The 27,728-nt window shown below is 44.5% G+C and overlaps 1 protein-coding gene across 1 annotated transcript in view; it reads right to left on the bottom strand.

Moving 5' to 3' along the window:
* Positions 1-27,728, bottom strand: part of MYO18B (myosin XVIIIB) — a 183,793-nt gene that overhangs the window by 7,920 nt on the left and 148,145 nt on the right. The window contains exons 38-40 of the mRNA XM_084648640.1: positions 24,885-25,018; positions 21,691-21,732; positions 20,458-20,619 (exon numbers count right to left, since the gene is read on the bottom strand). Coding sequence (XP_084504766.1) covers positions 20,458-20,619; positions 21,691-21,732; positions 24,885-25,018 — 338 coding nt within the window. The remainder of the gene's footprint in view (positions 1-20,457; positions 20,620-21,690; positions 21,733-24,884; positions 25,019-27,728) is intronic.

Here is a 27,728-nt window from a genome sequence, read left to right as displayed (position 1 = left end):
GCTCCGTGCCACCTCAGAGGCCTGGTCTACCCAGCCCAATATCCCATCACCAGCTGTGGCTATCCCTGATGCTTGGGCGGGGGGGGGGGTGGTGTCACTTCCTGACCCCTGCAGGTGGCCAGCTGAAACTCTGAAGCGTGAGATTTTAGGACCATAAAACAGAACCTGGAAGTGAGCCCCAGGGCTGCTGAGTCCTGCCCCTTATCACAAGCAATCCCATCATATCATCACACTAACAAAACAGTTCCAAATCCTACTAATCCTACTAATCTGCACTAGCCTGGACTGCCAATCATAGAGAATATAAACTTCTCTGCTCTGGGGGTTGTGTCATCGGAGGCTAAGGTAAAACCTACCAACATCCAGTGATCATCATTACTTTATGCCATCCAGGCGGTGATGGGATGCGTTAAGAGATCTGAGGCTAAATCAGTCACCGTTGTACATCTTAATAAGAGTTGTGAGTGAGAGCAGCGCAGAGACTGTGTAAATGGGATTCAGGGGGTGAAGGGATAGAGAGCGAATTCTGAGTTCCGCCTCTCAAAACGACTTGACTTCTCTGTGCTGCGATCTTTGTGATCGCAAGTGCTGTAGTCTAAGCGCTGTGTAAGCCAAAACTGCCTGAAAACAGCAACTTCAGCACTTTGCACTAATGAGCAAGAGTGAAATTCACCGCTGCAGCCAGTGCCTTAAGCAGTGCCCAGGCCTCAGGCCTGACCTGTCCTGCTAGAGTGAATTTCATTCCAGACTAGGAACAGCGGCAGCCGGAATGCCTGTGACCTGTGGAAAGTATTCGAAAACAAGCCCCAAGCCATAGGTCAGATGCTGACTGCTGGCTGTAACAGAATGGCAGAGGGGAAGGCTAGCTTAGTTGCCTGAGTCTGGGCACAAGCAACAGCGTAGTCAGAACAGCCATGTGAGTGAGACGGGCAGAATTTCATTACTCCAGCTTTATTAACAGCATTTCCACTCCTCCCAGAGCACAACAGGGCCCTGTTTCCTGTCTCTTCCCTGCTCCTTACCATGGGGTGGACATGCTCAGCTTCTTCCCATACCTCCAAAGCACTCTCAGAAAGAATTCTGGATTTCACACACGCTAAAATGAAGGGAAATCATTCTTCGAGCACAGACAGGAACATGCCTCCCAAATTAACAGCTCTGTGTGGAATAGGAGTGGTCTGTCTGCATTTCAGTGTCTGTTAGGTGATTGCACATGGAGCAAACCTATGCACTCTGCTTCTGTACTGTGATCTGGGGGCAGCAACAGTCACCCTGTGTTTTGTCCTGCAGAATTTTATAACAACATGTGCCCTCAGACAACAGAAGTGAAGTAATTCCATGCAAACACCTCCAAAGAAAACCCAGCTGCAAATACATGAAATGGGCTTTGGGAGGGTGTGACAGGCTATACTTTTATGTTCACCCTTTTTACAGGACTATGAGAAACTTTGTACAAAGTGTGCCTTGTGATGTATCATTTGAAAACTCATAATCTGCTGAACATTATTGTCCTGGTAAAATACGTGTATCGACATTGTATGTAAGTTATAAGATTCTACTGTATAACATTGCTGTAACATGCTCCAAGTTTAGAGGCACAAACCAGTTCCTCAGAAACAAAAGATGAACCAACACCCAAGCCAGGTGTCAACAAAGCCAAGTGGACTATCACCTAGTTAAGCGGCCATTCTTTGAAAGGAAAAAGGGTATAAGCAAGAAATTTAAATATTGGCAAAGAAACAGGTGGGGGTCCCATCCCACAGACCTCCTGTCACCTGAAGTCCAGCTGGAGATAATCCTCAAAGAGGAGGAAACGATATAAGAATAGAGAACACACAACAAAAATTACCTCTCTCTCCTCCCTTTCTCTCTGCTCATGCCATCAACAGCACCTGAAAGAACACTGAACTGTCTGAGGGGTCCTGGTTTGGAGGCTTCCAGCCAGTAAAAGACTGCAAAGAGCAAAGAAAAACCTTTGCTTTGAATTAATTTGGCTTGCTAAATTAGGTATTAGTTTACATTTTATCTTTTACCCAGTTCTGACTTTTATGCCTCATTACTTGTAATCACTTAAAATCTCTTTTGTAGTTAATAAACTTGTTTTATTGTTTATCTAAACCAGTGTGTTTGGACTGACGTGTTTGGGAACCTCCACTTGAGATAATAGGGTTTGTGCATGGCATTTTCCATTGATGAAATGACGGACTTTCTATGAGCTTGTATTATCCAGAAAGAGAGTGCTGGGCAGTACAAGACACACATTTCTGGGGGAAAGTCTAGGACTGGGAATTTGCTTGTGTCATGTAATTATGACTGACTGGTCAGAGCTTTCATGTAATTCAGCTGGAATAATTTACATGCTAGAGGTTGTGTGTGAGCAGGACCAGGAGTGGTGGCTCTCACAATGTAAAAGGCACCTCATGTTGGAGAACTGGGGAAGCACAGCTGTCCATCTGTCCAGAGTGCACCCTGGGTAATGCCACAGTGTGGGGAAAGGAGAAACCAGAGTCACATCAGGAACCAGAGACACTGTAAGGAAACAGCTTAGACCAGGACGAATCCAGCAAGGGAGCAAGCACATGTAGCATCTCCTGCTCAGAGATCTGTCCTTGGGGAGATTCGCACTGAGGATGTAGCTGGTTTAAGGATCAGTGGGAAGAGAGAATGAGCCAGACCTTGTACAGACTGGATTAACAAAATCATGCCTTGCACTTCAGTCTATCCAGCAGGTACACTCTTCTCAAGGAGGGCTCAACATTTATCATGCTGCACTTACTAGGAAACAAACATCGGCTCTTTATTCTGCAAACCCTTGAGTCGGTCCATTGTGACATTTTTGACAAGTCACGCTGTACGTGGAAATCAGTTTAAGCTGCAAGTGAGTTTCTAAAGTAAGGAAACAGCAAGGACTATATTGAGAAAACACTTGTCATGTCTTCTCTGCACACAGTGACGACCTGTGTGGATTTTCTACCCAGACAGTCTTTTCCGATGGGGAATGAGCAGGTTGCTCAAGGTCTGCAAGCTTCTCGGCAAGTCACTGTAGCAGTGCTCCTCACAACGTGGCATGTTCCCTGGGCTTTGTCCTCTCCTCATAACAGCACTCTTGACATATGGCTCTACTTTTTCTCCCCCACTTACTGGGCATCTAAAAATAGCCAAGTGACCAGATTCTGGCAGCTTGAAAAGTAAAAGCAAACACCACACACCCATCCTGCTAGGATGCAGTGCCCATCACTCCCAGCTCCCCGCACAGAACTTGGTGGAAATTACATTCTTTGTTTAAATCCATCGGCCTGTGCCACTTGCACAGTGCACCTTCCCCTGCTGTGACCGCCTGCCCTATTCATTCCTGCACACAGGCCGGCCCTACAGTGTGGTGTACAACTGGGCCTGCGGTCAGAAGACAACTGGCAGGGCACAGCCGTATCCCAGAGGCTGGGAGTCTTTTAAACTCAGGCTGTTTGGCCCATTAGTATGGCTACTGAGCTGTGCTTTAAAGGACGGCAACTCTGGTCCTTCCCAAGTTTGGTGGAGTCTAGGCCAGCTGTTGTAAAGGGCTTACCCTTCCACCCTGCCTGCTTTGGCCCTCTTGCTCAAGCTCCGTGTTTTATCCCGAATCAGAGTGGTTTGGAGTTTCCCCTTCTTCAGCCCACGCTAGCTCGCCACAGAGCGCTTTGGCCAGCAGGGAGCTGCAGTGCAGAGAAGCCTGCCATCTGTTCTAAGGCCGGCTCGCTTTTCACTGGGAGCCTGAAAATGCCTCTTGCTATGGCTGGTAACGAGAAGACAGAATGACCTGCAAACTGCTCCCAACATGAGCGCTCAGAGAAGAACTGGGATTCCTGGACTGGATTGTGTGGGGTGAGCCCAAGGCTTGAATTGTGGAGGAGCAGAAAAGCAGGGGCTCCCACATGGAGCCTCCAAGCACAGCCGCTCTCGGAGACCTTTCACTTAAGAGAAACAGAGAGCTCCGCGGCTGCCTACTACCGCTGCCCCGGGCTGAGTCCTGGCTTTGGACAGTTGCCCCACAGGCCCCGTCAGCGAGTGGGTGAGGATGACACGGGGGGCCGAGCCACAGCACTGGCGTGTAGGTGCCTGCAGAGTGACAGCACCTGCTGGTTGAAGAAAACACAGCCCCCGCTGGGGAGAATGAACCGTGCATCGCCCCTGGCCGCGAGTCACTGCTGAGGAACAGCACGGATGCGAATCCCCAGCACGGCTTTCATTCTTAGCGCTGCATTGAACCTCACACAAGAGCACTTAACAGGGAGGGGTGAGCCTAGGTCTGAAGCCAAATGTCCAAGGAACAATGTACTGAGCTCTGCTCTAGGTTTCAAATTAACCCCTTCAGGTGCAGCTCCACACACCTAGCTGCAGACACAGGTCCTTATAACAAGCGGCTTTAAACTAAACGGGATCCAGAGCCACCAATAGTCTCCCTTCCCTCTACTCCAGAAGCGGATCAAGGCCCCATTCATAAGACTCTGCCCTGAAGCCCACATATGTGAGAGAGTGACTGTCTGATGACTGAATGCATCTTCCCTGCCAGTGTCACTCCAAGGCCGGGCTGTTCTGCTGAGATCCTGAAAAAAACGACTGCATTAAAAGCACGTACTGTTCAAACCTTCATATTTATAGATGCACCATGGAATAATCAATGTGCTTCAAAACCCCATGCTGGCAACAGCAACATCTGAGCCTCTTTTCCTGATGAATAAACATAGCTTCTGCCAGACACGGAGGAACCATCCCACCTTGTGTATGGAAGAGCTAAGTGAGCTTTTAAAACGGCCTCTGTGAAATGGTCTGTGCGCTCCCGCTCTCTAGGTGCACCTGGCTCATTTATAATGCTGCTCCTGCAGCAGCTCCTTCACACAAAGCCTTCTGGTTTGTAACCTCCTTGTGAGGAAGATCCTGATCAGTGAGAAGGGCTACAGTGATGGTCAGAGGAATGGAGAACCTGCCTCAAGAGAGCAGACTTAAGGAGTTTGGCTTGTTTAGTCTAACCAACCAGCCAAAGGCTGAGGGGAGATATGATTGCTCTCCACAGATACATCAAAGGGATAACCACTAGGGAAGGAGAGGAGTTATTTAAGTTAAGGGCCAATGCTGGCACAAGAACAAATGGATATAAACTGGCCACCAACAATTTAGACGAAGGTTTCTAGCCATCAGAGGAGTGAAGTCCTGGGAAGTTCTTCTTCCAAGAAGAAAACAGGGGGCAAAAGACCCTCGACTGAAACGGATACGTTTTTGGAGGGGATGGTATGATGAGGTTGCCTCCAATGGCATCTGGCCCAGTCATGACAGCTATTAGCAAATCTCTCCAACAGCTAGAGATGGGACACTAGATGGGGAGGGCTCTGAGTTTGGACAGAGAATTTTTCCCCAGATGTTTGGAGATGGGTGTCGCCCACATGCTCAGGCTCTAACTAACCATCATATTTGGGGTTGGGAAGGAATTTTCCATCAGGTCAGATTGGCAGAGACTTGTGGGGGGGGGGAAGGGGGGCGCTTCACCTTCCTCTGCAGGGTGGGAGGTTGGTTTGACCTAGTGTAAATGGTGGATTCTCTGTAACTTGAAGTCTTTAAATCAAGCTTTGAGGATGTCAGTAACTCAGCCAGAGGTCAGGGGTCTGTTACAGGAGTGGCTGGGTGAGGCTCTGCAGCCTGTGTTATACAGGAGGTCAGGCTAGATGATCAGGATGGTCCCTTGTGGCCTTAAAGTCTATGAGTGGGCAAATGGGACTGGGAAAAGAGCGTTCTGCCTGGGAGCTCATATCCAAACTGTGTTCTATGTGTTTGAAAACAAAGCAACTCATTGCAAATAGTGGCTGGGCTCCCAGGCAGCCCGGCTCCCAGGCTAGGCCGGGGTAGGCAAACTACAGCCCGCAAGCCGTACCACGCGGCTCAGCCCCGCTCTGGCCGGGGCACAGGGTCGAGGCCGCACCACGCAGCTCCCGGAAGCAGCAGCATGGCCCCGCTCTGGCTCCCTTGTGCTCCAATGGGAGCTGCAGGGGCAGTGCCTAAGGATGGGGCAATGTGCAGAGCTGCCTGGCTGCACCTCCGCGTAGGAGCTGGAGAAGGGACATGCCACTGCTTCTGGGAGCCGCTTGAGGTAAGCACTGCTCAGAGCCTGCACTCCTGAGCCTCTCCCCACGCCCCAGCCCCCTGTCCCAGCCATGATCCCCCTCCTGCACCCCAAGCCCCTCATCCCTAGCCCCACCCCAGAGCCTGCATCCCAGCCAGAATCTGCACCCCTTCCCACACCCCTGCCCCAGCCCTGATCCCCCTCCCGCCCTCCGAACCCCTCAGTCCCAGCCCAGAGCACCCTCCTACTCCCTAAACTCCTTATCCCCAGCCCCACCCCAGAGCCCGCACCCCTTCCCGCAGCCCAACCCAAATTTTGTGACCATTCATGGCCTGCCATACAATTGCTATTCCCCAATGTGGCCCTCGGGCCAAAAGTTTGCCCACCTCTGGGCTAGGCCTATCTAGGCAGTGCCAAGTCAAGACAACGGAGGTGCACGAGGATCACCCTCACAATGCTCTGTACTGTGACCTCGGACTCGGATGTCATATTTTTGCTTACGAAACAATCATCAGTGTAGCAAGGCACCAAGAGCTACACAACTCCAAAGCAAAGACACCCAGACCAGTGACTCGTATTTCCATTTGTCACATAAAGTGCTGTGCCAGCTGGGAGCAGTGACGGGGCTGCCCCGCATGGTACGTAAACCAAAGGAGCAAAAGCGCTATGAATTCGGAGAAGCATCCACTGCTTGGTGCGTAAGCATAGGGCCTGATTGGTTTTTACATTAAAATGCAAATAATGAATGTGGTTTAGCGCAACAGCAGCAAGGCCTTGTCCAGTAAGGAAACACTGCCCAAATGTGTCACCTTTCCTCCCAGGGAACAGTCGTTATCACTCTCCTCGCAGGAAGCACCCAGCTCACACCCAGCAGCCACCTCCAGCCCAATCTGTCTCTCCATCATGAATTGACCAGGAGCTCAACCCCATGAGTCACCTCTCACCAATTGCACAGATTGTCCTGCTGTGATAGTTGGAAGGTTCGACAGGGTGCTCATATGGATTAAAGAAAGCCTCATTAACATTACTGCCCTTAAAACCCTGGCATTTCAAGCAAGAGTGCCTAGTAATGGAACAGCTCACAAGTATGCCCCTATCTATGAGGAATACAGATGGTGCTGCAGACATGGGGAAATGCAAACTATGGCATCAGATATGCCCTAGTGCATTTTTAATGACTTGGATAATGGAGTGGAGAGCATGTTTATAAAATTTGCAGAGGACACCAAGTTGGGAAGGGTTGCAAGCACTTTGGAGGAATTCAAACAACCCTGACCAATTGGAGAATTGATTGGAATTCAACAAGATGAAATTCAATAAAGACAAATGCAAAGTAGTGCACTTAGGAAGGAAAAATCAAATACACAGCTACAAAATGGGGAATAAACTAGCTAGATGGCAGTATTGCTAAAAAGGACCTGGGGATAATGGTGGATCACAAATTAAATATGTGTCAGCAATGTGATGTAGATGTGAAAAAAAGCTCATATCATTCTGGGGTATGTTAACAGCAGCATCACATGTAAGACACAGGAGGTAATTGTCCCACTCAGCACTGGTGGGGCCTCAGCTGAAGTTCTGTGTCCAGTTCTGGGTTCCACACTTTAAGAAAGATTTGGACAAACGGTTGAGGGTCCAGAGGAGAGCAACAAAAATGGTGAAATGACCTATGAGGAACAGTTTAAAAAAACAGGGCATGTTCAGTCTTGGAAGATGAGACACAAGAGGGACCTGAGTACAGTCTTCAAATACATTGAGGGCTGTTATAAAGAGGACAGTGGTCAATTGTTCTCCATGTCCACTGAAGACAGGACAAGAAGTAATGGGCTTAATCGGCAGCAAGGGAGATTTAGATTAAATAGTAGGAAAAACTTTCTAGCTCTCTGGGTAGTTAAACTCTGGATCAGGCTACCAAGGGCGTGTGTGGGATCCCCGTCACTGTAGGTTTTTAAGAACAGGATGGACAAACACCTGTCAGGGCTGGCCTAGGTATACTTGGTCCTGCCTCAGTGCTGGACTTGATGACCTCTCAAGGGCCCTTCCAGCTCAAGGTGTTAGACAAGGACAAGGACAAAGGTGTTAGATTAGAAGAGATTGACTCCCTGGAGTGTAATGAGCATGGGCACTGCAGGAATTCAGCTGTTTTAAAAGTTTTGCACTAAGTCTGGAAAAAAAAAAGAACCAATACCCTTAAAGAATTAGCAGCCTACATGCGCGGCAGTCAGTCAGTTCCTCCACTGATTTAATCTAAACAGATTTTCAATTAGAAAGTGTGCGCCATTGGGGGGCATGATGGAAGTGTGGGAGGAGAGACTTCTGTAAACCTGGTCAGCATCAGGCTTGCTGCTCTGCATGCTGCAGGCGTCTTTATTTTGAGCATAGTGGCAGAATCAGCCTGTATTTTCCTACCCAGTCCTGCATTATGACAAGTCTTCTCTAGGATGTTGGTTTCAATTGCCAGAAATTTTATCAAATTATAATGACATAAGTTAAAACTTTTGATCTGTCCATGTGCTGAATATCCCCGCAGGTCTACTACAACCACCTGCTGCACCTCTGAATTTATCTGTAAACAAACTGTCCGGAGTTGGAATGCAACCAAGACAGATTACCACCACCTACTATACCTTGATCCTTTAGCATAGCTACTGTAAAGGAATCTAATGGCCTCTTTCATACGGTGACAGTGCTTAATATTATGTCGCGCAATGTAGCTATGTTTGTATCTGATATTAGTACGTTTCACTGCATTTTATCCAGAGGAAAGCAGAGGGGAAGCTGATATGCCTTTAGCAAGCAGTTACAAAGTGCTGCATGCCAAAGAGGTCTTTTCCTCTTGAATGAAATATCCCTCAGTTCTTGCCGTCGTCCAACACTGAGAAGTTCTGTGCTATGCTGATGTTTCTCCTCCTCTGAAACGGTTCGCTGTATTATCTGCTATCTTGATATGATGTAGTGACTATTAAAAGAGGCTTCAACCCTGACTCTTTAGCCACACACAGAGACTGAAAGTAAATTTCATTTGCAATTAATTACATTCTGAGAAAGCACTTTGCATAGCAGAGGCTAATTTCTCCTTTGTAACAAGTTTCTGATTGCTGGGTTGATATACTGTCTCTGGGATCATTCCCACTGATAGTGATGTCATATCCTCTTTATTTTCCTGCCTGGGCCAAAGAACAGCCAGTTTGAAATTCTGTCTAGCCTGACACTATAGACTTAGTGACCCTACTCTGAAAATGCAGAGCCAGGTAGCGGCTCTGGGCTCAATTCATTTCTCAGCCTTCCTAGGCTTATCTTCAAAATCCATGGAAAGGGAAATCTCCTCTCCACACACCATGCTGCCTTCCCAAAAACCCACTTTCAGACTGAAAACTTTGCAGCAAGGAGTGTCATTTTCAGAAGTCCGCAGCACGGACCTAGCTGCACTGAAATCAAAGTGAAACCTCCCTCTGATGGCAACGGGAGCAGAGCTAGGCCAATGGGAAGTACATCCCTGGATGTCTGTGTGTGTGCCTGATTCACCTCACAAGAGACAAAGCAAGGATCTCGTAGGCCAGTTCAGATGAGTTTGGAAATGTGCCAGAAAAGAGAGGGGATGAGCACTGAGACCCTCATGTTAATGAGATGAGTATCTCATGAAGATAGACAATTCAGCACAGTTCTAAATATATTTCACTCAAAGGGTCCATATGCTGTGTATTCTGGGAGTTCGTTTAATAAAGAGTTGTGCAATGATCTTCTGCTCCTGTTTCTTGGCTTTGCTCCGCTACAGAATAAACATGATTGTGAATGCAGCGATGCCAAGGGCCTGCAATTAAACGCTTGCTTCCTTTGTAAAGGGAGTGACACAAGTGGCTGGACAGATGGTCTAAGAGTGCACTAGACCCATGAGGGATTGGAATGGGTGTACCATGATGGTGAGCTTTCATGTCACATGCTTCATTTAGAAGCATGCAAGCCAAGCATGGAAACTGTGTAAAACGTCTGTTGTAAAAGCACCCCTCTCTGCAGTAAATCCCACGTCTGTCTGAAATATGGGGTGACCCATGTGAAATTCACACTCATCAAGGGATGAGCTGAGATTTCACCCAAGATGCTCCTCACCACAGGCTATCTGATTACAGGGCAGTGCAGCCAAAGCTTGCCCGGCTGTTTGTGGGAGTTGCAAAGCCAGGACTGAAAATGGAAGAGGCCTGTGAATTGCTACCATCACTCTGACAAATCTCATCCCCACCGCCAAGCTTTTTAGAGAGTCAATACACTGGTCGCACTGTGCTGTCTCTCAGTACTGTCCCCAGGAACGCATGCCAATGCACAGCTGGGGCCTTTGGTATTTGAGAAATAAATATAGCAAAGGCATTTATTGTCATTGTGGCCAGACTATGAACAGCCATTGGGCATGTATCATTAAGGCCCAGAAGAGGAAGCAATAGGACGTTACCAAGTCTAATTTAGCCCATTAACCTGGGATCACTGCCACACCACATTTCAGCCTACAAACAGTATGAGATTTGCAGAAGCAATGAAAACAGTGTAATCCCATAATCTTTTTTTTATACAGTTACATAACATAAACGAGCCACCTTCTCTTAAGAGCCATGGAAGCCTGACAGATAGGCACACTAACTAATCAAAGACAGAAGACACACTGTTAAGCCAAACATGTTTTAAACTGAATAAAATAAACATTTTTTAAAAGCCTGAATCCCTATTTCAATGGTTCAAGTGTACACTCATATTTAACTGAGAAGAGTCATTCCTGCGGTTTTTAAACTTTCCATTCTAGCCACACATTTTTGGCCATGAAAAAAAGAAAAATCACCCCCCAAAAATGCTCGCCCAACCAAATCTAAGCAAGGAGTTAGAGTAGTGGCTCTCTACCTTTCCAGACTACTGTCCCACTTTCAGGAGTCTGATTTGTCTTGTGTACCCCCAAGTTTCACCTCACCTAAAAACTGCTTGCTTACAAAATCAGACAAAAAAATCCAAAAGTGTCACAGCACCCTGTTACTGAAAAATTGCTACGTTCTCATTTTTACCATTTAATTATCAAATACATCGATTGGAATATAAATATTGTACTTACATTTCAGTGTATGGTCTATAGAGCAGTATAAACCAGTCATTGTCTGTATGAATGTTAGTTTGCACTGACTTCGCTAGTGTGGTTTATGTAACCTGTTGTCAAACTAGGCAAATATGTAGATGAGTTGGTGTACCCTGGGAAGACCTCTGCGTACCCCCAGGGGTACATGTACCTCTGGCTGAGAACCACTGAGTTAGAGGAAACTTTGCATGACAGGGCAGAAGCACTAGACAGAGAGTCATGTCCCATTCTGAAATGTTACCCCATTAGTATGTAAATTCAAAGCTTAAGACTGAAGTGCCATCAATAACTCACAGAGGTCTGGAATGTTGGCCTTAGCCATGTATTTCCTCATATTTGTCTGGTTTCAGCTACTTCCTGAATGTCAGTTAAGCTTAGTGTGTGTGTTTCTCTATTGTTTCAATTAGGGCTATGGGCAGTGCTAGAAGAAGCACAATTTGTAAGCATATTATAATTGCAAAGCAAAATATTGTAAACACCACAGAAAATGCTTTCCCTAAATTGGAGGCAAACTAAGACCTGAAACAAAAAATCTAAAAGCATTTGCAAGCCAAATAGAATTCTGTAGTGTGCAATCCACACCAAAGCAAATGACATACAACAATAATTAGTGCAGATTACACAGCAATTAACATGATTATGATTATGCTAGTTGAAATAATTTATACTATAATATCCACACTTGCATTGCAATACAATGCATGTCCAGAGAAAAAAGAATATCAACCAAATTAGGCTCTTGGTTCTGCATGCATGAAGACCAGTACAGCTCCAAGGCAGTAAGAGAGGAGAATTTGTCCAGATTTCTCTAAGAAATTTTCCTGTCATGTTATCAATGCAAGGCAGTTCTGCGGTTTTTAATAGAAATAATTTGTTTTTGATAATATAATGTTTTAAAATAGAATAAGTAACATGGACAGTTCCTGAATGCTCCCAGACCTCCAGTTCTAATATAATAAGAATATTCAGATACTGAAATCCAAACGTAGGTGATCTCCCTTTTTTTTTTGCTGTCTGCAAGCAGTTCTTTCCCTATGATAGTAAACATATAAGTAAATTATAAAGTTCAAAGTAATTTATTATCTGGGATTAGGTTCTGACTATCATCAGATACAAACAATGAGGACCCACAAGATCTTAAGAACAATTGGACGTATCCTGATCTGTTTTCATGGACAAGAAAGTGTGACGCACTCTTCTCAAGACTCAAGAGCTACACTTGGGAGCTGTGCTGATGGCTCTATGTGGTCAGTGTTGCTGCCATATGTGCTACCACATCTGAGAGAGACTAAGCTGTGTTTCCAAGAGCTCCCTTGGATGGCACGGTCTAACAATGCTAAGGAGGTACCGGGGGGAAGAATAGCTAGTGATGTTCATCGGCCATTGACTTGGAATTGAAATCCTTGGATGCTTTGCATTCACAAGGGCAGTGTAGCTGCAGTGAATAGTACCACAAGATTCCCAAGATGAGATAGCATGTGCTAAGTGTCACAAATGTATGTCTGTCTTCTACTCCTGCTGTCTTGTAAACTAGTAACAGCTCATTGAGATTATCTGGGGACAGGGGCACTCAGCTTCAAGAGAGGCAACTGACAGCTTCCAAACAAGACCCTGCAGGAAGACTATCAACAGAGGGACCAGAGCAAGTAGCTCTCATTCTTCAAGAAGAGTTGTCCTATGGCATGAAAAGAGATTGAGTGAAGCTGTCTCTTACTCCTCCCCTTCACTCCTGAAGGTAGCCTCACTCACCCGTTGTAACAAGGTCTGCAGAAAGTCTTTGAAGATTCCATAATCACCAGTGCTGGATGGCACTCATCTCTGGCACTTGCAGAGAGACACTGAAAGCTTGAGCAACGTAAATATTTACTACCAGGTTATCAGCACAGATGCCAATACAGCCAAAATTACCACTGTAGACAAATGTAAACATTGTGCCATTTTGTCATCACTCCTCTTGGAAGAGTCTATAGTAATATTGCAATGAGCATGACTGAACACTGCTGCCCTCTACTACATGAAACTGGCCGCACACTAGTAACAGCTAATGGAGCTGCTCCTTTTGCAGCAGGACAGTCAAGGTTCTGTCTCCACCATCACCATGAAGCTTCAAGTATGCATCATTGTGAGAACCATGAAGTTTGTAGGGTGCAGTGGGCTTGTTACCATATCAATGGGCCTAGAGGAAGGACAGACCCTTCATCCCACAGAAGAGTATCTGCACAGAACCCAGCATGTAAGAGATGACGCTATAGTATAACCTAAGTCTAGCAGGGATGTGACGAATACCCAAAACCGTTATGATCTTTATATGTGTGTCCAGTCACTCTGGGACTGTTCAGAAGTGTTTGGATACTGATCCCTCCAAGTGAAGGCCCCCTGAATAGTCCCCTATCTCCTGCATACTGGGCTTAGCAGCTCTGTAGTTCAGCAATTTCAACCTTGTTACCCAAGGATGCAGTAAATTCATATAGTTTTGAATTCACTTTCTAATAAAAAGTTGACATTTTATTCTGTGTGATGTCTCTTATTTACTGGGATTCAGAGTTGACAGCCATTTTTGTCCAAATACTTAATATCAGAGAATTACAGAAAAAGTTAATCAAATTCCTGATCTCTGTACACTGGGCTGAATATAATAGCCTTATATCACTCCCTTTTGGCAGATGCTAGCTCAGGAAAGGAAAACTATCCCACATATATTAGCAAGAAGTGAAAGCTAGGTAGATTTGTTTCTCATTACTAGGGGTCTGTGTAAGCGAAATCTTAATAAAACTGAGATCAACTGATACAAGACACACAGGCTTTTTCTCATTAACTAACTAGATTCATAATCTTCCGTTTGTTTTCATTTGATACAGCTTCCTGCCTAGTACTTCAGTCTTAGATTATTTGAGGCCATTTTCAGTTATAAGGTTAGGATTTGGAATTTGCCATTCCATAAACTTGAGAACGACTCTAGATTGTGACATCTCTTCCAGCCTGAATGCAAAGGATGGTTCTGAAATTAGGCCATGGCTGGACCAATAGGTGGCTTTTATTTATCTCCCTATAGAGATAAATACTGTGCTGCCCACAGTCTACAATGCTGCCTATTTATTATAAATCCAGCACAGTTCATCTCAATGATGTAGCTTAATCCATAATTTCTTATTTATTGCCATTCACTTACAGTTACGCCTACGTAATTTGGACCAAAGACCTAAGACAACCATAGGAATTAAGATAAAAGCATTCCTAAATGCAATGCTAGAGTAGAATTCTGCACACTAAGGATGCTCTGCTCTCTGACGAAGGACTTGTGTCAATTACCTATGCCTAAGTCTAACCATTGCTTTTATTGGTTTTAAATTCCATTTCGTACCAGCAACAGACAAGGCTCAGAAAGGCATTTTCAAACTACAACAAAAGGTATTTAGAATAGTAGCTGTGTGGGGACTTGCTCTTCAGCAAATTAATTCTGGTTTGTATTTATTTTACCATGTAAACCTGACTTCACAGGGCTCAGACCGCTACACAATAAGAATGGAGTGTTTAACATTATAGGGAAGACCCTAGTATTAATCTTGAAAAATCACATACATTCAGTGTAGCTACAGATCAGAATCTGACTGCACACAACTACAGGGTGACTATACATCAGGTAGGCACTAAACCCCACTTTGCAAGGACTGCAGTCTGAAAGTCAGGTAATTTTGTATACAGAAACGAAAAAGATATGTGCACAATACAAGCAAAAATGACTTGGAGTTAGATTGTGCCATGGATTGTGTGGGCATGAGACATGCAAGGGGGTAACCTCCCCTCTTGCCCCACCACACACATAAACCTCTTATGTTCCTGTATAGCCTCCCTGGCCTTGGTTCGGGGTATGCTGGAGAAAGCAGGTGGGTTGCGAGTGGGCAGAGACTTGGCTGGTGCAGCTGATCTGGGGAGAGGAGTAGTTTATTTGCTACTGCAAATAAATAGTGGGACAATGGAGAGATTCCCTGCACAGCCCCTGGCCAATGGAGCTATGCACCTTCTTCCACACAGGGCTCCTGGCAGAACGATGACATAGATCTTGATTTGAGGACTTCTGAAAATCCAGCCCATGTAAGTGCTTCACATCTGGGATGTAGAGTCACTGTCTGTCTGAAGATCCCCATAATACCAGGGCGGAATTTCAAATAAGATGCCCGCCTTGTGTCTTCATTTCCAGGTCTATTTGGAGGGTTTCAGTCAAATCCTTAGCACTTACGTGCCCAATTCTGAACCCTTCCTCATGTCAGGATTCTCTCTGGTTTCAACTGGCCTGTTCTCAGGAATAAATTCTATCCCTGCAAGCAAAGGCTGCACACTTGGCCTCTGTGCTAATGTCGTTTTGTGTGTGTTTTATGTTCTGACCCTTTTCCGGGGCTAATTTCCTCAGTTTCTAGTCCCTCACAGCTGTGACCCAAGCTGAGCCACGTTAAGTATCTACCTGTCTGGCTGCTTATATATGCCATTGTCCAACTTGCTTACAGCTTGTTAACATTTTCTTCAAAAATTAACATGTCATACATTTATACACCTTAATATAAAATCTTCCCTTAGTGGTAAACGTGTGAGCGTATGGCATACAAATCCACAGAGAGACTGCATTATCTCTTTAAATCATCTCTAGAGAATACATCAAGGAATATTATCCTGCTTGAAGTGTGGTTTTGAAGTAGCAGCTTTCATCTAACATTCCACTGATCCTGGTTTGGAACCGACTACCTCCTTTGATTTGATGGTTTGACCTTAAATACCATGCTCCCCCACTGAGCTTCCTTCTCCACACGTTGAAAAGAATGTAGCCTGAAACATCTCTGGGCCAATGACTGTATAGTACCTGACCTGATTAGGCAGTCACTTTTCTACAGAGGTTTTAAATAATGTATTAAAATTAATGACAACAGTATTAACCTCTCAATTATGCTCCACAATGTAACTTTCCTATTTCCACCTCTTTTCTCTACTCTTCAGTCTATAAAATGGCAGCTACCTTAAATGATGGTGCGATCGGTCAAACCAAGACATATTCGTAAAATGCATACTTGATAAGACATTCTTTGTAATCTTTGGTACTCTTTGGCCATTGTGTGATAACTCCCCATTTTTAACATTCATGTGTAATAACAATTACAGGTGTCTCCTCTGTTCCCCTCCATGTACTTGCAAACTAGACAAGATTGGAAAAAACTTTCCAAGAGTGCTCGCTGAAGGCTGCTTCTGAGCAGTTTAGCAGACTAAAATAGTTCATTAGTTGGTGTGTTATGCAAACTGAACAAAACATGAAATTGTGTATATTTTAATTATATTTTAATTAGACAGCAAGTTTTGAAAATGTAATAACATATCTTTGCCAGATAAGCCACTTTGATGAATCCATCAGCAATGTTTGCAAATTGATTGATTTTTTCCCCCTACTGTTTTAAAAATACACTGGCTTGAAAGAAAAATAAACATGAAACCAGTAGATGTCACCACCTGTGGTGATTGGGACTGATTCAAAAGGCAATCATGGCGCCCCGTAATCATTGGTGCGGTTTTATTGCTGAATGACAATCAACATGCAAGAAGCCACCTGCAGCAGTTATGTTTCGGTTCTTACTTGGACCTGCAGTTGCTTTTGCATTCAGATTAGAATCACATCTCCCGAGGGTTTGCCCTCCAGTGTCCACACCAAATGGGCAACAATGGTTCTGGCTGAAATATTGGTGCATTGCTCAGGAAAAGGTCTAGTAGGCAGCTCTCATGACATGTCGGTCAAAGCAGTTGTGAGATGGAAGGAGTTGTGCATTCCCTCTTTTCTCTCCATTAAATGGTGGGAACAGGCATTAGAGTCTCTGGGACCAGCAGTAGACATCACTCTGACCCTAAGCCTTTTACTTTCCCACCGCCAAAGGGGGCGTAGATGGAGTCATGCAGACCATAACCGCATGTACAATGGCACATAATTCAGTGTGTCATTTTTCTCTGCCTAGATGGGTGAGTTTGCATATGTCTCCAGTTGTAGTTAAAGCTTTTGACAAGGCATATGATTGCTAAAGGCCAAACACAAGCCACTGGCATCACAGCACTAGTCTGAATCACAGACAGAGACCCAAGCATCTCTCCCTACTCCTGGCTTCACAGCTGTGGCTATATCGCCATCCCAGATGCCTCCACAAACAACAAGCTGTTCCTGAAGCAAATTGTGAATGGCTGCTGCACACTTCCCAATAGGTGCAGAATGTTAGACCTGAACCAGCTCTTTAGGGGACTGCAAAACGTGTTGGTGTCATCAGAATATCAGAGTCTGGGCCAGGTGTCTTCAGTGTGCGCCTGCTCTGAGAGCTTCGAGCTCCGCTGAGCTTCAGTGGCATGATTGTGTCAGTCAGAGGCAATATCCACTCCATCAGAATAGGCAGCTTGCAGCCAAACAGAAGGTGCAGGGGCTCCTGAGTATGGCTGCTCATGTGAAGCCAGGGCTGAGATCAGCCACAGAAGCGGAGGCAACTTTTCTAGAAGATATCATGCTTCTTCCTCCAAGGTTGCAACAAGTGCGATCACAGCGTCTCTTCTTCTTCTAGCTCTTCTGTTGTTCACTAAGCCCCGTACGAGACAATAGACAGCTACCACTATTTGTGAGACCTAGAGGAAAAAGCCCAGTAGGAAACAATTAAGTGGACCTCTGCCAGATCCAGTAACAAAACCATGTATTTACTATTTGTTCTTCTCTGTTACTCAGTAGAACTTTTAAAGTTTTCTCAAAGAAGAAAAACAATAGCTTGCTTGTTCCAAAATGTGGTTTAAAAAAGCCGTGGTAGACATTTCCGTGGTTCTTGCTCAAAGTCTGTCTTGTTCGTTTGTTTATCACAAGCGCTGGGACACTATTATGGATACAACGTCTAGAGCTGCATGGCTTGCTGCAATGTTAAGCCTGTCCGTGACATGGATTTACCTTCCAGCTACAGATAACATTTGTCCTTTTAGACAGCTGGTTCATCCCATGTATTCTATTCGGTGTCTGCACCACACTCCAGTCCAGACCTAACAATCCACACTGAGAACAGAGTGGCACTTTTGATTTTGAGTTTTCCTTCCTATATTCTCCTATGGGGCCCGTTCTGTCTGTACACACGTGACAGATATTTTGCATTGACAGAAGGTACAGCAGTAGTCTGAGCTTGGCATCCCCCCCACCCCATTAGCATCCAGCAAAGCATACATGGTCTGTGACACTGAGAGATGTCCATGTAGCCTACCTTGTCCTGTCAAACAGAGAGAAATTTCAGTGGCAGCTGCCAGATATGGTTTCCATTGCCGACTTCATTCCGCTGCAAATCTGACCAAGTATCCACAATGAAAGGGCTTGGAATAAGCATGCCCTACATTGCAAGGGCTCTCAAACAGCCCCTGAACTCCTTCAAGAGTAGAAGAAAGATCTTGTGGTTAAAGCAGTAGACTGGGATTCAGAAGAGCTAGGTAAATCACTTAGACTCTCTGTGCCCCAGTTCTGCATCTGTAAAACAGAGACAATAATATTCCCCTCCCTGGCACGCTGGTGAAGTGCTCAGGTACGAGGTGAAATGCACTGTGGAAGAAGTCTAAATTAAAAAATGCAGTTTGGTGTGTGCTGTAGGCCACAATTCCTATTTTCCCTTTTGTGGAATGGATCAGTAGTATTGTGACGTGCTTGGTGATCTGACCAAAAATGGCCTGCCCATCCAATGATTCACACACATTTCCTTCATGTCACAATCTCCACCTGCACCAAGCTTTTGAACACAGGTGCTGTGGGTGAAATCCTGACCCCACTGAAGTCAGTGGCAAAAGTCCCATTAACCTCAGTGAGACCAGGATTTCACCCCATGATTCCATTACTTCCTTGAAGGAGAGTAGCCACACAGTTACTGTAAATACACCTGAGAACATCTAGGTGTGGGTATGACAGTGTCCAATTCAAGTAATGTGAAACCCTCTCATGTTAGTTCATGGCTTTCCAATTCATTCGGTAGCTGCTACTGTCTCTCTTTAACATCACCATTTTCTGTTGCTCTGCATAACACTCCCATTTCTAATAGTGCTCAGGCAGCTACCAATTGCAGTAGGAGCGTATGTTAGAGAATTCATGGAGCACTTCCTAACACAGAGGTTCTCAGGGGTCTTCCCGGGGCACACCAACTCATCTAGACATTTGCCTAGTTTTACAACAGGCTACATAAAAAGCACTAGTGAAGTCAGGACAAACTAAAATTTCCTACAGACAATGACTGATTTATACTGCTCTATACACTATACACTGAAATGTAAGTACAATATTTATATTCTAATCGATTTATTTTATAATTATATGGTAAAAATGAGAACATACGCAATTTTTCAGCAATAGTGTACTCTGATACTTTTGTATTTTTTATGTCTGATTTTATAAGCAAGTAGTTTTTAAGTGAGGTGAAATTTAGGGGTACACAAGACAAATCTGACTCCTGAAAGGGTACCGCAGTCTGGAAAGGCTGAGAGCCACTGTCCTAACATGATACGGCAGTAATGAAGGGAGTACTAAAGATAAAGATGTGACTAAGACTGCATGAAACGGGGAACTCTGAATACTATTCTTAAGTTTTCCCAAACTTATTGTGACTCAAAGTTCTGGATATTGATCCGAACACAAAGTCCAAAGCTTTTTAATGTTCACCAGTCAGTAGTTCTTACCCAGCTGAATACAGTCCCTTATATTTAAAAGGGCAATGAACAATCATCAGAAATAGACATCAGATAGTAACCAATGTCACAACTAAATGTCATTGCTTTGGACGTCTGGTCAAGTGAAGGGGTACTGGTGTGGAAGAGCTGATGTTGGCTGGTGACATGGTTTGGCTTTGTACCTGCCTCTTTTATAATTCTAAGAGGGAAAGATGCAGAAATGCAGCTTTACACAGGAAATACTGTACCTTTAAAATACCATTAGCCTAATAGCACCTTGCTGTCTTGTTGCAATCTGCCAAGTTTAAAAGCATGCAAAATCAGAAATCTGGATGGCTTTTTTTTAAAAAAAGTAGCTCCTGGAGGCCCTAGGAAGGCTATGTTTTCTTGGCTCCTGTGCCCTATACATCCTGCTGTGTGTTACACTTGGCATTTACTGTTTAAAGTTTCTACAGAGGATATGTTTGGTGTGAGCTCTCTGTTTCTCACAACTCGACCTGCAGCACATACCATCCATTACCACAGATGTTTTTTTAGTTCTAAGAAAGTTCTGGACAGCTCTTACCTCAGGCTCAGGGTGCTGTGGCTGTCCAGGGATTGCCTTGAGAGACTTCCAGCCACACTGGGAACTGAAGGTGATGACCAGCCCACTGAAGACCCTATCCAGGATTTGATGCTTTCTTCTGGCTCCAGACTTAGAGTGGAGCCTAAGCTAGACTGATTGTCCCTGTAAGCAGAACACGCCACCATTTTACTTTGCATTCACTCTGGCATGCCCTCGTTCCCCAAAGACAGGAAAGAAATCTGAGGTAAGCTGGCAAATAGGGTATTTGAAAACCTTATCCTGACTGGGTTATCTCACCTGTCTTCGCAGGCTCCCTTGACTTGAAAGAACCACATGGCCAGCCTCTCTCACTGTGTGGTAGAATTTGTACTCCAGACCCAGGTCAAACCAAGCCATGCACATGAAAAATGAAGCGGGGCAAAGATGACTAAAACCTAGACGGGTTCTCTTAGGGTGGTAATTTGGGGTGGCTTTTGTTTGATCTGTATTGGTCCCTTCATCCCTAATAATTTTTTTTTTTTACACCTTTAGAGGACAGAATCTGTTCTGGTCTTTCACATCGTCAGCTCAGATTGGCTCAGAGTCTGCTTGCAGTGCACATGGAACAAACTTTTCCAGGCACCCTGATTTTCATGCAAGGTCCCCTTCAGCTGGCTGTTTCTCCGTATGCTGGTGAAATGCTCTGTACCCTGGATTGGTGGTGTGCAAACACAATCCCCATCTGATTCACTGGATCTTCAGCTCTGGGATGGTGGCTTTCATCGTAAAACACATTTGAACCAGTCCTCCAGGTCTGTATCAGAGGTGGGCACAAACCTTTCAAAAGGGTTTCACACTATGTTAGGGGTTTGTGTTCATTTATCATTAGTGTCCACTCCTGATATGGTGATAGGTTGATTCCCTTTAAGAGATTCACTTCCTTTAAAAGTACAAGCCAGTTTAATATTCTCACATCAGACCCGGCAAAGAAACAAAACCTGAGACCATCTAACTTGAATTAATAGGCAGAATATCTAGGGAAAATGTGGAAGATCAATGTAGCTGCAGCGTATGTAAAGGCAATACATCTGAAATGCCATCTGATACTAATCAAAGCACATCTAATAGGAACACGATCACATTTTCACCAAGTATTGACATCTCCTTGGCAAATGAGATTTTGACAACTATGAGACAATATCACAAAAAAGGTGAAAAGCTTTAACCAGCCAGCAAATCTTAGGGTTCACTTACATATCTCTTCTTAAACAGGCAGATTCCAGGGCTGTCTGGACACTGTAATGAAGGAAGAAAAGATCATTGCACTTGGCGATGGATTGTGCTGTCTTTACTAAACCACAGTGGAAGTCAGAGGATCAGCTTCTGTTTGAGGAAATCAGAAACGTTTCAGATTCATTGTAACACAACTTTCTCCTCCAGCTGTCATTACAAGGAGGAGCAGAGCTACCAGGGCGTTTTTCTTTCTGTCCAAAATATGTCCTAAAAGTCAGATACACCAGAGAAGAAAGGCACATGGGTATGCGTGCACGCATGCACACCCCACCATTGTGCACACTGGGGGGTGGTATATTGGTAGAGTGATGTATGCCACTCCAGAGCCCACTGATGGTAATGCAAGTTGTGCCAGCTGGATGGCTAACTATCCTGTAACATGCTCAAACACATAGCCCAGATCTGTAGGCTGACTAAAGGGACTGATGTGACAAGCACATGTTATGCCTGCTGTGAGCCACAATGCTATTTGCAGTTCTTCTGCATCAGAACATATGGGTTTTCCTAGGATTTACTTAATGCAATATGTTTGTGGCTTGATGCTGTTTCTCACGCCTGTGTGCATCAGAATTAACTCCACTGAAGTCAGAGGTGACACACATCATCAGGCATTGATCAGTTGTAAATCTGAGCCCCCTGGAATGCATCATAAGCCTGGTTTGTTATAGATCCAGAAGGACTGAATTTACTAATTCAACTTAGTAACAGGTTGGGCTTGTTTTTAGGACCCACTGGTTAGACGTTAAAGACTGCAGGGAAATGAGAAAATCTGAAGCCATGGATGTAGAGGAGGGGTAAATAACTGTAAAAAGGCAGAACACCATTTTCCTCAGCACAGCAGCGTGGAGAGTTCCTGCTGAGAAGTACTTCTCATCTCGAAGTAAAGCATGAATTGTATCTGAAATCAGTTTTGATTAGAAAGAGCATTTCTGAGCTCTTGGGTTTCACCCTGTTTTACCCCATTTAATAACTGGGGAAAGAACTGCATCTTTTCAAAGAATGGTGTCAAAATATATGTATATATACACACATGCCCAATTCTTTTCAAATATATAATATTTACATAATATTGAATAAGTATATCTTTTCAAAGAATGGAGTGTGTGTGTATATATAACCCCTCTCTCTCTTTGTCATAATGCCCTCTTAGCAATGAGGGAAAGGAGAGAACAACAGTCATCAGAATGAAGCGAGTCCAGAAACGGGGAATGGCAATTGAATGGAAATTTTTTCTTGTCAAAATTTTTCAACCAGCTCTACTGCAAAAACGGATTCTCTCTCCCCATCCAACCTCAATTTTGAAGGCAAGTAAACGTGACAGGGCTGTCTGTTTTTTTAAATCAATAACTTCAATTTATTGAGCATCTAGTTGTCAGAAGTCTGATAATTAGATGATCTGTGGAAACATCCTTCTCTCACATTAGCAGCTATGGCTGGTGTAGCCCAGTGCGTTCCCCTTTAAGACTGAGGCTTTCCAGAGAATTCCTCTTACAAAGAGAGAGCAGCCCTGTATTCACTGCAAGGAGAGCCGGGAAGAGACAAAGCAGATTTATTTTCAGGAAGACCATCCTATTAGATCTGCTGCTGCAGGAGCAATGGCCTTGTCTGGAGGCTGTCTGGGAAAGAGACACTCCGAAGCAGTCGAAGAGACTAAAAAGCAGTTAGAAAGACAGATGGCAATGGATTGATTTACCATTAGAGAACAAATATTTAAGAGTTGTCTGAAGATGAGTAATAGAAGGGAGGTTTCAGACTAACATTTCAGATATTTGACTGGATCTGTGAAAGCTGTGGGGAAAAGAATGACTTTAGCTGAGTAAGAACAGGTCTCTCAAAAACAGATCTGGGAAGAGTAGTTAGACAATTAGCGAAGGAGAGACAGCAGGGCATCATGGGTTTTGGGGAAAATTCCCCTGATTTGGAGATTATTCGGTCACTTGTTTTGTTGAGCACAAAATTTACTGCTGGAATTATTTTGCCTTGTAATTTTAATTTTAATTAATTTGTAGGAGAATTATATTTTTAAATTTATCTGATGACAGCCTTTTTAAAGGCTCGTTGTCAAGGTTTTTAGGTGGTAAATTTGACTTGCACTGGACTCATTTTGCCCAACAGTCTGAAAGCACAAGGTCACAAGCACTTCTCTGCAGGAAGGAAATGTGAAATGTGCTGGAGAATAAAGATTTCAATTCCAACTGGCAATTCTGAGCCTCCTGCTGGGAACATGCGTTTTTCTGAAAAGTGAGATCATTTTGTGACACTGGCACTAAAACGATTATCCCACCCGAGACTGGAAATGCTTTTCCAGTGGCTTTAATATCTGATTAACAAACAGGAGTAAACTTTAAAAATTAAGCACATAATGATAAAAATATCAGTGTTGAATAGTTAAAACTAAGTTTAACCCCCTTCAATCCTGGCCTAAATCCACTTCAGTTGTGACACAGTAAAAGGAAGTTATCCACTAACTCGACCAGCTCTTTTGGAAAAGGCTGAAAGACAAAGGCAAAATAAGGGCCTGGTTTTCCCATTACCCTGCACCTTGTGTAGCCATTTCCACTTGTGTTAAAACACTGCCCTGCTGCATTGGGAGCATTCAACCCCTATTTTGCACTGATTCAAATGACTGCACAAGGTGAAGAGCCATGAGCCACAGAGCAGCAGGCCCTCATGTTCTGAAAAAACACAACCCACAGCTATATTTATAAAAAGAAAAGGAGGACTTGTGGCACCTTAGAGACTAACCAATTTATTTGAGCATGAGCTTTCATGAGCTACAGCTCACTTCATCGGATTATGACACCAAACACAAGGGGATTAGAATCCCCTCCCTGAGGAGAACCATGCGTCTGGTGAAAAACTGAACAGGGATTTTTGGAACCCAAAGTCTTTTTTCATTGATAAATGGTCTCTTTTTTTTTTTTAACGGAAAATTTTGCATAATAAGTGGCACTCACAAACTATGCGGAGTGGGATGATTTACATGAGCGTAGAAAATGGACCAATGATTTTTGTGACTAGACTATTTCCGTCACAATTAGAGACATCAGGCCCAGTGGTCGCTAGTGTATCTGCACCAGCTGCGGAATGCTTCCCCCAGGAATGAACCTGGCCTTCTTTGTTTTGTCTTGTTTCTTTGGTTTTAGTCTAGATACCTTTCTGTATCACTTTCATCACTGGATTGCACCTCTTCAAGGGCGACCTGCAGGTCCGCAATGCGTCTGATCGAGGTTTCCAGGTCAGCTTGCAAGGTCTGCCTCATTGCAGACAGCTCATCCACCTGCTTCTCCTAGGAAAAACATACGTTAAGATTAGGGTTTTGTTCAGGAAAGTTGCAAACATTCAACCATGGACCTAAATATCTGAGATGGGTAACAAACCATTCACTTAAATGATGTATTTTCTTATAGAATGTATTTGTTATTATTCCAGTAGCACCTAGAGGTGCCAACCAAGATAATGGTCCCATTGTGCTAAGTCAGGTGCAAACACATGATAAGAGACCATCACCGCCTCAAAGAGCTTACCATCTGAATGGACAAGATAAACCAGACAAAGAGTGGAAGAAAGGAAGCACTAGTATCTGATGTGCAGATGGGAAACTGAGGCACAGGGAGGTGAAGTGACTTCCCCAAGGTCACTCAGGAAGTCGGTAGAAGACCTGGAGACTGTACCCAGATCTCCTGAGTCTAGTGATTTTAACCATTAGTCTATCTCCTCTTTCCTTCAAGAGCAGCCGTGTTATGGCAGAGGTTACAGTGCACCTCAAATCCTGTAAGGAGACCCCCAAACTCCTGAACGTTTCCTCTTGTTTTGAATGCTAACAGAGCTACGTCCTCTGATGGCTTTTGACTTGGGTTTTGGCCTCATGTTCTTTTCTGGTTTTCCTCAAACAGCCTTTAGAACTGCATTAACTGACCATATTTCTATCCCCCAAAATAAAATTAAACAAATGCAGGATTCTCTCTACCTCCTGGGTGCAGTTGGCAGTTGTCCCTGCGCTCTCTTTATGGTGGTGTTACACTGATCTGGCCAGAGGGTAGAGTCCATGATCTAGGATGCCTTTCCCATCTTTTCAGTCTTTGACCCATTGGATTTGGTTCCACCACAACTCTTTTAATGCTCAGGTTTTAAGATTCAGTTAAATTGTGCTTTATCCATGCGAGATGTGAGGAAGGAAGCAGCTCATTCATAAGACTAATCTGGGAACAGACCTGCTGAGAGTGCAGGGGCCAAAGGGACATTTTTTGTGTATTTCTGGGTTGCTTATCCACTTACATAACATGGTACAAACTGCTTAAAGACGAAGCTCTTTTCCGAAACATTGCGAGCTTATAAGAAAATCAGGAGTTCAATTTAAACCACGGGTTGGAAAAGTGTCGCAGTCCTGGGTTCTATTGTTCACCGTCAACATCAGCAACAAGCTGCAGCTGAGATTTTCCCATCATAATTGCAATAATGGCCACCTGAGCTGGCGCTCATCACATGGGGAATTTTACTCTTTAATCACTCACAGTCTTAACTTTGCAGTTTTAATTTGCTTTTGAGTCTTTTCAGATCACAGCTGGAAAGGCATTCTTCAGCCCGCTTTCCTAAATCATCACATGACAGAGACAGAGCGCACGAGCTGCAAATTTAACTTGATGGAAGGTGCCAGCTGTAAAATTGCCGTCTTTGTGGTGACAAGGTGAGAGATGATTTGTAGTGCAGGCAGTGACAGGCCTCAGTGCAGGAGCTAGCCGCCTGTCAGAGTAAATAATGAAAGCCTTGGTATCACAGGGTGAGCAGCCCCGAGGGGAATAGCATTTCAGTTCATAAAACATGCAAAGAAATGTCTGAGTTTGGACTGCACACAATCACAGTTGCTTTTGGGAATGCTCCGATACTTGTAGAGACTTTAACGCTACCCAGATCTTTTTCAAATCTAGTATTTCCAGACCTTTTATTCCCCATCTATTAGGGGGGAAATGTAAGTGGATGTCTGACTGGTTCCCTTCAGGGAACTCCCCAGCCTAGGACTTAGAGTGGGAAAGGACATAGCAGGTCATTTTGTTCATCCTCGTGCCGATGCAGGTTAGCGGGGTATGGAAAGTGCTCCGGGACATGGCTTTCTGCTCCCGTCCTGTGGTGTTGTAGGCCACACAGTAGCAGACACTACACAACTGAGGTGGGAGATGCAGCCAAATGAAAAAAGCAAAAGACTCTAGCCTGGGAAGACATGCAGTGAAGTGTTAAATCACATGGGGAGAAAACACAGAGCTTTAGCGACCACATCTGTAATCAGCTATTTGTAAATTTAAAACCAACAGTAAAACAACCTATTGATAAAAAAGCAAACCCGCAGATATACCGATAACAGCCCTAATTAAAATAATTCCTCAGCTCCGGGAAGATGCGACTCGATTACATGTAGTTCACTGGCTGCATTCTGGTTTTGCTGAATTCTATTATTTTCCTGACATACCGATGGGGGACTGCGCTCCCCCCCCCCCCCCAGCACAGCGGGATGAAATTGCTTCTCCCTATCTGGGAATTCAGCTGCTTTCTTACTCAAGTTGGTGAAAATGAAAGGCCTTGGAGTCTTCTATAGAGGTGAAATATTAAGAAATAACGTAATTTTGCCAGTTTGCATTGTGAGGACGCTCTCTCTCCTTGGGCAGCTGCCGTGTATATCAGCTTGTTTTACATTGTGTTCACATGTAGTTATGAGCGTCTATAAAATGTGAAGGCTGCAATTTTCAGTGCCGCTTCTCCGGGATCTGGCCCCCTGTTCCCATTAAAAGCAATGCTAGTGAGGCACACAGAAAGGAAGTGAGACCGTTGAGTGAAATTCATTCATCTACCAAGGCCAGCACAAGGCGACTGCATCAGTCCCCCTCAGAGCTGTAGAGGTAGACTGAACCTTGGGTCAGCCTGGGATGGGGCAGCTCCTTGCAGAAGTAGTGGGACAAAACTCACCCCAAGTCACAGTCTCCCCTGTGCTCAGCTCGGGCTCTAGG

This window comes from Lepidochelys olivacea (genome assembly GCF_965140295.1).
Source record: "Lepidochelys olivacea isolate rLepOli2 genome assembly, chromosome: 15".
Taxonomy (NCBI): Eukaryota; Metazoa; Chordata; order Testudines; family Cheloniidae; genus Lepidochelys; species Lepidochelys olivacea.
This window is presented reverse-complemented; position numbering and strand designations above follow the sequence as displayed.